This window comes from Haliotis cracherodii, unplaced genomic scaffold (genome assembly GCF_022045235.1).
Source record: "Haliotis cracherodii isolate W230 unplaced genomic scaffold, xgHalCrac1.p SCAF_5, whole genome shotgun sequence".
NCBI classification, from domain to species: Eukaryota; Metazoa; Mollusca; class Gastropoda; order Lepetellida; family Haliotidae; genus Haliotis; species Haliotis cracherodii.
This window is the reverse complement of record NW_027266308.1, coordinates 62,304,586-62,318,286: the sequence shown is the minus strand read 5'-3', so window position 1 is coordinate 62,318,286 and position 13,701 is coordinate 62,304,586. Positions and strand designations below refer to the sequence as shown.

Here is a 13,701-nt window from a genome sequence, read left to right as displayed (position 1 = left end):
GGCTTCACGCATTGTACCCATGTCAGGATTCGAACCCGGGTCTTAGGTGTGACGAGCGAACGCTTTAACCACTAGGCTACCCGACCGCCCCTAGGCAGGCAAGAAGAAACCTACCTGGACAGCATGAGCATCGTTCCATGGCGTACGATAACATACAATCACAAGACATGCCATGTGGTTACCAAGAATAACAACAGCTCATTTTAGGACGAACATAAGGTACAATATGATACTCTCATTGAGATTAAAAACTACCAAGTATCTACAGTGAATCAGACAGAGACAAGCCAGATATAAGGTAGCATCAAATCTCACACGATCTATTTAGCCAATAAAATATGTTTAAGATTAATATCAATTTTCGCTTGTTGCACAGTAAAAACGTTGTCATTAATTGACGCAACGTGACAAAATATTTCTTGTTGAGCATTTATTCTTTGTTTACGTTACCGTGTATCGAATAACGTAGGACGTTGTTTGTTTGTTTCATGTTGTTTAACACCGCACTCAGCATTATTCGAACTATATGACTGTGGTCTGAAAATAATCGCTCGTGAACCAAACAATCTAGTTATTGACATCATGAGCATCGACCCATGCAATTGGGATACGATGACATGTATCAACCAAGTCAGCGAGCCAGACCATCCGATCACGTTAGTCGCCTCTTACAACAAGCATAGTCGCCTTTTACAACATCCATGGGTAGCTGAAGACCTATTCTACCCTGGATCTTCACGGGTCTAGAATAAGGTAACGACACATCATTTTGATGTGTTTCAAATAGCAGTAACTATAGGTTACTGTCGCATGTGTAACAATACGTCTCAATAAATATAATATACAATCTAAAATAATATTGAAAGCCATCCACTTTCAAGGACTGCACGGATTTCAGTTTATCGTGTTTGACTATTAACGAGAGCAACAGACAATCGCTTGGTATGCACATTAGCTGACATTACTGCATGCATTGATACAAAGGAGCTCCTTTGTCTCGGAATTTACTCGGCTCATCACAATCCCATCTACCTATCTCGGTCAACATTGGGAACATCCATATTGCAGCTGGAATAAGTCTCACAAGTCCACGTGACAATCACAGTCCACAGCACACACTGGTGGAAGTCGTGACCATTCAATACAATAGTGCGGGATATATGATTATAATTTCATTTCGTGGTCTGATATTTGGAGTTCACACACCTGTGAACGGAAAAAAAAGTTCACACGATGTGAACAATTTTTTGTGAAATTGATCGTGTGAACATTTGCCAAAACTACTTTCCGGGTTTTCCCCGAATTCTGGATCAGTGTTTACGATGAACTCGATGCATTTATCAGCAGTATAATTAATTTAGTATTTTTGCCTGGTCTTGTAACATTTCATCTGACTTATAAGTACATAAATGCTTGGTTCTGGTGTTTGATGTCATCTAGCTGCTACATGAAACAAAATGGATTGTCCATACGGTGATTTAGATATGGAATGGCTATCTTTCAATACTAATAACGCAAATAAAGAGAATAAATTCTCTAAAATTACTGAGGTGAACGAAATTGATATATTAACTTTGATGCCTTGTTTTCGGAAATGACAGGAATCTAGCAAAAATGAAAACAATGTAGTACCCTACTCAGATGTGGCCGCTGACATAGAGAAAACGCGACTGCTCCTGATCAATCTCAAACTAAAACCGATTCACTATTGTATCGGGCAAAAAATCTAGGATTTTGAGAAACTATAAAACATAAATTTTAAAAACAAAAAACAAAAAAAACAACTTGCCTACCTGTTTTACCGATTGGTCATCGGAGACGAGAAAATATTCGTAGACGGAATCAGAAATCTACTATTACGGTTTCTGAGCTTGCCGACAGTCTCCGTGCAATCTAGGTCGTGGAGTGGCGGCACATGAGGAGTGACGGAGCACAGAAATGAAGCTGGTAATACAGTAGGTCCTCTCAGGTGACCAGAAACACCAGCTAAGCAAAGTATTACAGCACACGCGACAAATCCCAAACTCCAAATATAACACACCCTAACGTTGAAAATTAACACAAAACACGCAAGTTTCAGAGCATTCGGTTCAATCCCCACAAAACCAACAGCAGGGGACATTGTTTCAACACGACAATGCCAGGCCCCATCCTGCAAGACTGATAATGATTTATGCATTTTTAATGACGGTTCAACCACTTATCTACATCCAGCAACTGGTACTTACTCTTGTCTGGATTTATCAGTTGTAGATTCTAACTTACTAAGTGAATTTGAATGCTCAGTCCACGATGACCTCTGTGGAAGTGACCATTTTCCAACCATTTTAGAATCTGTGACTCCATCTGATGTTCCCCCATCTTCACGTTGGAATTTTACTAAAGCCAACTGGGCATTATATGAAGTCCTTTGTTCTAACAAACTAAACCCTGACGTATTTCTTGATGTTCCCGACTCTATACGACTGTTCTCCGATGAACTCACTAAAATAGCTGATGAATGTATTCGGAAGTCCTCCTCAAATCCCCACATACGTAAACCATGGTTCAACATTGATTGCGAACAAGCTAGGAAGGCACGGAAAAAGGCTGAAAAATATTTTCGACGCCATCCAATGGTCCATAATCTCAATAAATTTAAAATTGTAAATGCTAAAACCCGGCGCACTTTCAAACAAAACAAACGTCAATCTTGGCAAAATTATGTATCCAAGATAAATTCATGGACGCCAATGTCCAAGGTATGGAGCTTGATTCAGAAAATAAAAGGTAAGGGTTCTAAGTCAAGCATCCACCATCTCAAAGATGAGGATCAATTATTAACTGATACATCAGATATTGCAAATAAACTTGGTGAAACTCTGGCTCAACATTCTTCCTCGTCTAATTATGTCCCTCAATTTCAAAAATTCAAAAAGCTGCAGGAAAAGAAACCTTTACCTTTTAATTCAGATAACGGGGAAGATTACAATGAAGTCTTTTCCATTCATGAGCTCAATACAGCACTTGGACAGGCTCATGACACTGCTGCAGGAACTGATACTATCTATCATCAACTGTTAAAACATTTACCGCAATCCTGTTTAGAAACCCTTTTGATATTATTTGATAAAATCTGGACGTCAGGAGAATTTCCTTCTTCGTGGCGTGAAGCTATCATTGTTCCAATACCTAAACATGGACGTGACCATACAGTTCCTTCCAATTATCGACCCATTTCATTGACTAGCTGCGTTTGCAAAACCATGGAACGCATGGTCAATAATAGATTAACATGGTACTTGGAATCCAATAACTTAATCACAAATATTCAATGTGGCTTCCGTAAAAATCGCAGTACCATTGACCATTTAGTTCGATTGGAGTCATTCGTTAAGAATGCCCTTATAAACAAACAACATGCAGTGTCTATCTTTTTCGATCTAGAAAAAGCATATGACACTACATGGAAATACGGTATTTTAAAAGATTTACATGATTTTGGATTGCGAGGCCGTTTGCCTCAATTTATATCCAAGTTTTTAACTGACAGGCAATTTCAAGTCCGCGTGGGTTCAACCCTGTCTGATCATTATAATCAGGATCAGGGTGTCCCACAAGGCATTATTTGGCTGTCACTTTGTTTAGTATTAAAATCAACAGTTTAGCAAAGGTTTTAAACGATTCAATTGATGGATCGTTGTTTGTGGATGACTTTAATGTTTCTTGCCGTGGTAGGAACATGCATACGATTGAGAGGCAAATGCAACTCTGTTTAAATAAAATCCAAAAATGGTGTTTAGAAAATGGCTTTAAATTTTCCAAATCTAAAACTAACTGTATTCACTTTTGCAGAAAATATAAACCTCACAAAGACCCTGAACTAATATTAGATAACACCCCCACTAAAGTTGTAAAAGAAGCGAAGTTTTTGGGTATAATTTTTGATCATCATTTAACCTTTTTACCTCATATCAAATACTTAAAGAACAAATGTCTGAAAGCCCTAGATTTGTTAAAAGTTGTCTCTAATTCCAAGTGGGGAGGGGATCAGAAAACCCTCCTTCAACTGTACAGAGCACTTATTCGCTCTAAACTTGATTATGGCTCCATCATCTATGGTGGATCTTGCAAAAGTAATCTTAAACTTTTGGATTCTATCCACCATCAATGTCTGAGACTCTGTCTTGGATCTTTCCGAACTTCTCCTATTAACAGTTTGTACGTTGAGGCTGACGAACCATCCCTCAAACAACGCCGAATTAAATTATCCTTACAACATGTCACTAAATTACGCTCTAATAACTCAAATCCAGCATATGACTGTGTTTTTCACCCCCTTTATGAAAATCTCTATAATAAAAAATCATCGGTTCTTCCCCTACTTGGAATAAGACTTCAAATCTGATATTTCAGCTGCTCAAATTAATCTTGACGATATAGCCCCCACGCAGCTTTTGTCTTCTCCACCTTGGCAGTTATTAAAGCCAGAGGTGGATCTGACATTAACTAAATTAAAGAAATCGGAAACAAATCCACTTATTTATCAACAAAAATACAATGAATTAAGAAACACATATAATACTTACAAATCTATATTTACTGATGGATCCAAGGATAGTGGCGCTGTTGCCAGCGCCACTGTCATTGGATCCAGGACTATCTCCTCCAGATTACCCGATAATAGTTCTATTTTCACAGCAGAGGCCAATGCCATTTTAACAGCTTTACAGTATATCAGTAAACAGTCAAAATATAAGAAATTTATCATATTTTCCGATTCTCTTTCTTGCCTGCAGGCTATCCATAACGTATCCTGTCAACATCCACTTTTAATCAAAATTATTGAATTATTTAATGAACTTGCTACTGGCCAATCCGACATCGTCTTTTGTTGGTTGCCCAGTCATGTGGGCATCAAAGGCAACTCAATTGCTGATGCTGCTGCTAAAGCAGCACTCAACAAATCTGTGACACCACTTCTTATCCCATACACTGATTTTAAACCTGTAATCAGATCTTATATTTGTGATCTTATGCAAAAGAAGTGGGAATCCCAAGTCGGTATCAATAAATTACATGTAATTAAACCAAATATTGGTTATACCTACTTGGGCTGTCTGTCCAGATTTGAAGAGGTCATTATGCGACGATGTCGTATTGGCCATAGCAGGTATACACACGAATATATTTTAAAAGGTGAGGATCCTCCATTTTGTATCCCTTGTGATGAGAGAATCACGGTCAAGCATGTCCTGCTTGACTGTATTGATTTTGCCATCACAAGGGATAAATATTTCAGTGCAACTTCAATAATGGATCTTTTTAATAATGTTTCGTCCCATTTAATAATTAACTTTTTAAAAGAAATAGAACTTGTACATAAATTTTGATAAACGTGTTTTGTAATTAATAAATGATCTTTTAATACTGGTCGAATAAATTGGATAACTAAGATTGTCAGTGGCTGTACTTCGAAGGGGGTTGAAGTAGTGTAAAATGATTGTCGCCCGGAGATGGTACGCATTCACAGTGTATTTATTACTACTATGGTTTTAATTGCTGATTATATGTTCTTTTAATTCGGCTAAATTGACAATAATCGCCAACCACTGAAGGGATGGTGTAAATCCTGCTGGGGTCCATGCAGGTAGCAAAAGTACTGTAAGTCCCCATGGACCCTAGCGTGGTGATCTACCTTCAGTTGTTGGTGATCTATAGCCTGTTTTTAAAATGTAATGTATATGTGTAGTGCTATTGATTTTATTATTACATACTAGTTTTAAATTTTATTGCTGTGATACGTCTAGTTGTTTTACTGTCCCTCGTTGGCAGGTTTTTACATACGTTTCATTATATGTATTATATTTAAATTTTGATAGTCACGATATGGCTGAAATATTGCCGATGTGACTTAAATTTTAACTCACTCACTCACTCCTGCAAGACTGACTCGGAACTTTCTAAACCAGCAGAACGTTGACGTTTTGCCCTGGCCTGCCCACTCACCCGATATGAATCCTATTGAACATCTGTGGGACCATCTTGACAGACAGATTAGAGCACGCCATCAGCCTCCCGTCAACAGACAAGAATTGCACCAGGCCCTGAGAGACGAGTGGCAGCGGATTCCAGTCCACGTCATCAGAAGACTGACGTCATCGATGAGGCGGCGTATCACAGCATGCATTGGGGCAGCTGGACGTCATACACGCTATTGAAGGAAACTGTGTCGACAATGAACTTGTAGAGTGTCTGACAATTTTTTGGTGACATTTCAGACAACTTTTGAAAATGAAATTTCCTACTCCACCATTGTTTACCTTGAGCTTACATTACCTGTGATTGCACAATTTCATTCAAACTGTGGTTGATCAATCATTTGTTACCCCTCACCTATATTATATTATAATTCGCAACAAAACCTCTTCTTGTTTTGTTTTTTTATCGATCATGGAACTCGACCTATACTTTCTTTTCCCGCCCTGTTTATTTATTGTCTAACTTGAAAATTAGAATCTTTACGCACTTTAGGATTTTAGTGGTAGACGATTTGTGACGTAAGCAAACCGCGCTCACACAATTATTTTCAGTATGATGATAGGTCGGCTCGCGTTAAGATATGAAAAAATGAATAACCATCACATACTACGAATGAACATGTAAAAACACATAAAAGTAATATAATCGATTCTTTTTAATGTTCAAATGTAATTTGTCATCATAGTTTTTTGAATGAAAGTCGAAAATGTATTGGTGAAACATAATAATAATATAAATATATCATAAAACATTACCAATATTTGTTACAAAAAGAATCTAACATGAACGGTCCCCAAAAGCTAGAAAAAACGTTAAAAAGCAGCTAATTGTCCACAATACGCAAACAGCAAGTCATCTGCGAACTTGTACAAACGCTATTTACAAGTCGTGAACTGATCGTAACATACGGCAATGGTGTGTATTTCGTGTAAGAGCTGATGAAATGGTACAAATATACTGTTCGACAAATACTGTAGATCTGCGGTACAACATGGATCGACTCTCAAATGTTGATATTGATATCAGCATGCCTGCTGAAGTCAAAGGGAGGTAAACCGTATATCATCGCTGGAGCCTAATCTGCTGCACCAGTCGATTCAAAAAGCAGTGCTTAATTTCATTAAGCAAACTGGTATATATAACATAATCTGAACATGCTATCATTCAGTGTAACTGTTCTGTAATAAGATCGAGCATCTGTATCTAATAAACTAAAATTTAGTACCAAAGAAAAGTTTTATTTCCACAAGATAAAAATGTCAGTGTCCATGTAGGAATGATTTAGAAAGTGTCCTAGATCCGACATTTCACCTCCGAGTCCACAACTGGCTTCTGGGGCGGTGTGACAACGTGATCCCTCTCGTCCTGGTCGTTAATGATGACAGCCTCCGTTTTGATCTGGCGCAGTATACCTGGTGCCACGCAGTAAAACACCCTGTAACAGTATTGCTAAACGTCAACATTTGTCACACTTTCAAGCAATGCAACACCCGGTAACAGTATTGCTAAACGTCAACATTTGTCACACTTTCAAGCAATGCAACACCCGGTAACAGTATTGCTATACGTTAACTTTTGTCAAGCAATAAAACGCCCTGTAACAGTATTGTTATACGTCAAGATTTGTCAAGCAATGCAACACCCTGTAACAGTATTGCTATACGTTAACATTTGTCACACTGTCAAGCAATGCAACACCCTGTGACAATATTGCTATACGTTAACTTTTGTCAAGCAATGCAACACCCTGTAACAGTATTGTTATACGTCAAGATTTGTCAAGCAATGCAACACCTTGTAACAGTACTGCTATACGTTAAGATGGGACACACTGTCAAGCAATGCAGAACCCTGTAACAGTATTGCTCTGCATTAACATTTGTCAAGCAATAAAACGCCCTTTAATAGTAGTGTTATACGTCAAGATTTGTCAAGCAATGCAACACCCTGTAACAGTATTGCTATACGTTAACATTTGTCAGAGTGTCAAGCTATGCAGCACCCTGTAACAGTATTGCTATACGTTAACACTTTCAAGCAATCAACATGTTTCACACTTTCATGCAATATACCCCACTGTAATAGGCACCCCAAGCATGGAAAGAACTTCTTGGAAAAGGAGGCGTGCAGGTTCTGATCTCAAGTGTAACTGTTACAGGATAGTGCCCTCTGTTTCGTTTCGTACAAGTGATATTTTTATGAAACTGTGTCACAAAATGAAATAGTGCTTACAATGCATTAATGTTTATTATCATGAAAGGGGGATGCGCGTCCATACACACACCCTCTGGATCAACGTCAGAGAGTTTAATAATGTTTGTACTTGTACTAAGTAAGTATAATGTTATAATGTGTATAATGTACTAACACAAGTATGATGGCTGTCAGGACACGTGTTCCACCACACGTGAAATAGACGAAACCGCGCATCGTCTCCACGGTTGCATCATACACCGCTCCGTAAATTGCCAGCCCCGTCGTACTCGCCACCACTCCCGCCACAGTCAGTCCCGCAAACAAAGAACCTGAACGAATGAAACTTATATCAGTGTATGACATAACTCCAGTATCAACCGATTGGTCATCAATAGTATTATCCTGATTCTCAAATCGGGAGCAACAAATACCACTCACAACAAACACAAGAAGGGTGATTGTGAATATTAGAAATATGATAAGTAAATACTCACACAACTTCAACAAGGTCGATAATGAAATTGAAATAATTATGAATGATATACAGTAAACTACGGTTATAACGAACTCAAAGGGACCACTTATTTTAGTTCGTTATAACCGTAGTTCTTTATAAGCATATATACAGCATATATACAACAAATGGCCGGACTAAAAAATAAGTTTGTTATATCAGACAGTTCGTTATAAGCGTGTTCGTCATAACCGTAGTTGAGGAATAACTTAAACATTCAAACAGTCAAGTTTCCCTTTATGTCGAGCACTATTACAGAAGCCTTTGTTGTCTACATTTCACAACTGTTGACGTACCAAGGATCAGGGTTGCAACATTCAAAACCTTAGTAAAGATTTCAAAAAGTTTTTTGGCAGACACGTGGATGACATTTCCAAATTTGACACAACAATGATTATACTCATGTTCGATGCAATTCCATATTTGGAATTGTAACATAATTATGTTCCCGTGTTTCTTTCAGGTGAACATTTGACTTGCCTTTGCATGTGTTTCTGAGGGTGCCAACGGTGGGACAGGAACACATGGTATCATCACTTTTTCATTGTGATTCACAATCACAAGCTCCTGAAATACTCGGGATTAAACGACGGATACTACAATATCACTGTGCACTGGATAAAGCCAGGATTTGTTTGTTTGTTTTTAACGTCGCACTCAGCAATATTCCAGCTTTATGGCAGTGGTCTGTAAATAAGCGAATCTTGATCAGACAATCCAGTGATTGACATCATGAACGTCGAACTACACATTTGGGATACGATGACATGCATCAACCAAGTCGGCGAACCTGACCACTCGATCCCTTCAGTCGCCCCGGCAATGATAAACCCAGGAGCTATCTAAATCACATAAGCTATCACAACGTTAATGAAAAATGATGAGCACTGTATAGTGAAATTTACGTAGTATGGGGGCGATCGGGTAACCTAGTGGTTAAAGCGTTCGCTCGTCAGGCCGAAGACCCGGTTTCGATTCCCCACATGGGTACAATGTGTGAAGCCCATTTGTGGTGTCCCCCGCCGTGATATTGCTGGAATATTGCTAAAAGCGGCGTAAAACCATACTCACTGACTCACTTACGTAGTATGGTATTACACCGCAATTTCCAGCCATATTATGGCGCATCATGTACACTTTAGCCATGAAGGGAATGGTGAGTCCTTACCCTGAATGTCTGCTGGGGCCATCCTGGACACAATCCCCCTGAGAACTGGCGACAAGGGAGCGGCTAGTGCTGCCAGAACAGTTTCTGTAAGGCACAAGGACACACGCATTAGGGCTGGAACGAGTCCAAATTTACTACCCGGGTACCCACCCCACTATTACCCGACCCTACCTAAGTACCCGCTGTAGGTCTCAAGAGATGGGTACAAATGTCCCAATGGAACAGTTTAACCATATCCCTGGCAAAATGTATTTAGATACACGTTTAAAACGATCTGGTCATACATACACTGAAGTTGACTGAAGTTTTATCTCTGTTCACATTTATAAAGTCAGAAAGGAATGCGAATAATTTTTGCCACTAAACAATATATCACGTGACTAACCACGGGTCCGGGTAGTCGTGTGGATATCCGGGTCCTACACAGGAACCACCCGACCCGAGTTACCCGTCCCAGCCCTAACAGCATACAGAAAAAAATAGGGCAGTTGTAGGGTGCTTTCCACGAAGCTATCACTCACGCTCGCTTTGGGAGAAACATCATTTAATGAAACTTAAGGTCATGTTTAAAGTAGCACGAGTGTAAGGAAGAACTATACAGCTATGTATAAATGGTATTTGTAACAATGTAAAAGGATTCCATACTATGTTTTTAACAGAATCGGAATGAGACGTTCTAAGGCATCACGCGATGACATCAACATAACCATTACACCTGAACATTTCAAGACACATTGACCACTTATTCGGTCAATGGAACTGCGTTTGTTGTTTGTTGTTTAACACCGCACACAGCAATATTCCAGCTATATGACGGCGATCTGTAAATAATCGAGTTTGGACCAAACAATCCAGTGACTGACGTCATGAGCATCGATTCATGTAATTGGGATCGATGACATGAGTAGTTATAGCCCGTACCCTGGTAACCAAGCCAGCAGGAGTTATCTCCCCTACCGGAAAGACCGCCATCTTGGATTGGCAAAGAGGGGCATGCTGGGTCATGCTTGCGCATCCAAGATGGCACGTCCGTTTCCGGGAGGGCGTGCGCGTGCCTTCAAGATGCCGTCACGTCCGGTTCCGGAGAGGCGTGCGCCACATCCGGTTCCGGGGAGGAGGAGGACATGAGAAGTACTCGTAAAATCCTCCACTTCAATATTAAAATAAGCGCAAGTAAAATCCTGTACTTCCATTAAAAAAGCGCAAAAAAAAGGAGGTGGTGAGGGAGGGAGGGAGGAGGAGGGAGGGAGGAGGAAGAGGAGGGTGGGAGGGGAGAGGGAGGGGGAGGGAGGGAGGAGGAGGGAGGGGGAGGGAGGGGGAGGGAGGGAGGGGGAGGGAGGAGGAGGGAGGGGGAGGGGGAGGGGGAGGGGGAGGAGGAGGATGAGGAGGAGGAGGAGGAGGAGGGGAGGGAGGAGGAAGAAGAGGAGGGAGGGGAGAGGGAGTTAGGGAGGAGGAGGAGGAGGAGGAGGAGGGGGAGGGAGGGGAGGGAGGGGAGGGAGGGAGGGGGGAGGAGAGGGAGGAGGTGGAGGAGGATGAGTTTTGTTGTGGTTGGTAGGCAAAGCAATGATGAAAGTGTTCTTTAGGGAGAGTGGGCCCTCCTCCTCCTCCTCCCTCCCTCCCTCCCTCCCTCCCTCCTCCTCCTCCTCCCTTTCCTCCCTCCCCTCCTTCTCCTCCTCCTCCCTCCTCCTCCTGCTCCTCCCTCCCTCCCTCCCTCCCTCCCTCCTTTTCCTCCTCCTCCCAACCTCCTCCTCCCTACCTCCTCCTCCCTCCCCCCTCCACAACTACCACCACCACCACCACCACCAACACCACCACCACCACCACCACCACCTCCTTTTTTTGCGCTATTTTAATGGAAGTGGAGGATTTTTCGTGCGCTTCTTTTAATTTGAAGTGGAGTATTTTACTAGCGCTTCTGATGTCCTCCTACTCCCCAGGACCGGATGTGGCGCCCTCTTGGAGGCGCACGCCTCCCCGGAACCGGACGTGACGCCATCTTAAAGGCATGCGCACGCCCTCCCGGAATCGGCCGTGACGCCATCTTGGAAGCGCACGCATGACCCAGCATGCCCCTCTTCGCCAATCCAAGATGACGGCACTTCCGGTAGGGGAAATTACTCCTGCTTGCTTACCAGGGTACGGGCTATACCTACTGACATGCATCAACCAAGTCAGCGAGCCTGACCACCCAATCCCGTTAGTTGCCTCTGCCTCTTACGACAAGCATAATCACCTTTTACGGCAAGCATGGTATGCTGAAGACCTCTTTGAACGCGGTTCTCCACGGGTTCACATGACTGCGTGTCACCTGAATGTTAACAGCTTTGCTGAAAGCAACTAGCACTAATACGTTGCTGGAACTTAAAAACACAGAGTACTCACGTGCATATATCATGTAATCAGTGTAGGCGAGGCCGTGAAGAACGTCGGATCCCCCTCTCACCAGTGCCGTCAAAATGGCGATCATCTCGTCCCCTGTGCACATGTGAAACAGCTTGATCACACCAACAGTCAGGAACTGATACAGTAGCATAGCCGCCATATTGACGTAGCCAATCATCTCTGGCCCCCAGCAAAACGGTTGATTAAGAAGCAGCATATAATCTATGGATCCGGTGCCAGAATTACCTACATATGTTATGAAGAACGCTATGAACGCTATCCAAAACAATGACCTCTTCCTGCCAAAATCTTTGGAGAAATAGAATCCAAATACGTTCTTAATAGCTTTAGTTGGTGCAATGCAAGGCGACTGTTTCTTTTCAAGAGGAACGGTCTCAGGAAGTATAACAATAACGAAGAAGACTGTGAGAAATACAAGAGCTGCTGTCACAAAGGATGGCCATGCAAAGCCCATATATTGGATAAAGTATCCAGTTCCGGCTTGAGAAAGAGCAGCAGCGAAGTATGTAGTAAAGTCAACAGCAGCCATTCCAATCGTCCTGGATGCTTTAGGTGGTGTGTTGTCCGCGGTATATACATAGCTGGCCAGACTTACACCATTATATCCGCCCGTGATTCCGGTGATGGCTTCTCCAATATACATGTATCGCAGGTCCATGTCCCAGCACATGACAGCTGTACACAGCGCATTGCGAATACCTTCGCCCATCAATGGAATCACAAACAGTATCCGTCGCCCGATATAATCGGAGTACGAACCAAGCAGTATGCAGCTTATGATACACATCGGTGTGCTGATGTAGCCAAACATTACCGTTATGTTGTTGCTCATTTCTTCAGCTTGAACATGAATCAGGTATGCAGGATCTGATTTGTTGACAAGACATTTTGACGTTACGTTGTTGGAGGAAGTATCTGTCCCATTGTCCACTAGCTCGCTTAAATAACGCTGATATAGATACTGGGTGAGAACAGGACTCCTCATATTAACAGACAAGTGATAGGTCAGGAACACTATGTTAGCCTTGAGGAGATTTCCCAACTTGGATCTGTCTTCTGACTCTTTCCTAAGATGAAGCAGCGGCGTTGACTCCATACTGACAGCAGGCAAGGTTATTCACACAACCAACCACTTCTCTGTGTGGGAAATGACCATAGGTTATCGTTTTGTCTGTAATCTGTGCCTACACAGTTACGTGTATGGATAGATACAGATATCAAAGTTACTAGGTCGGGATGAGTAATGGACAACTATGCTTATACGCTCGCAATCAGTCGTGAGTGAGCTAGTGAGTGAACGTTGAACAACGCACTTTACTATATTGCGGTTATGTTAATGCAGCTTGTGAGGATTCGAATCTGGACCAGACAGACCATTTAGTCAGTAGTGGCGCAAATG

At 41.6% G+C, this 13,701-nt stretch overlaps 1 protein-coding gene across 1 annotated transcript; it reads right to left on the bottom strand.

Annotated features, from left to right (window-relative positions):
- Positions 1 to 7,314: 7,314 nt before the first annotated feature.
- On the bottom strand, positions 7,315 to 13,398 carry LOC139443811 (lysosomal proton-coupled steroid conjugate and bile acid symporter SLC46A3-like). Its single transcript, XM_071224723.1, has 4 exons — positions 12,282 to 13,398; positions 9,900 to 9,983; positions 8,390 to 8,546; positions 7,315 to 7,456 (listed from the first exon to the last, which is right to left on the bottom strand). The coding sequence occupies exons 1-4, from the start codon at positions 13,396 to 13,398 to the stop codon at positions 7,315 to 7,317; spliced, it is 1,500 nt and encodes a 499-aa protein (XP_071080824.1).
- Between the last annotated feature and the right edge of the window lie 303 nt (positions 13,399 to 13,701).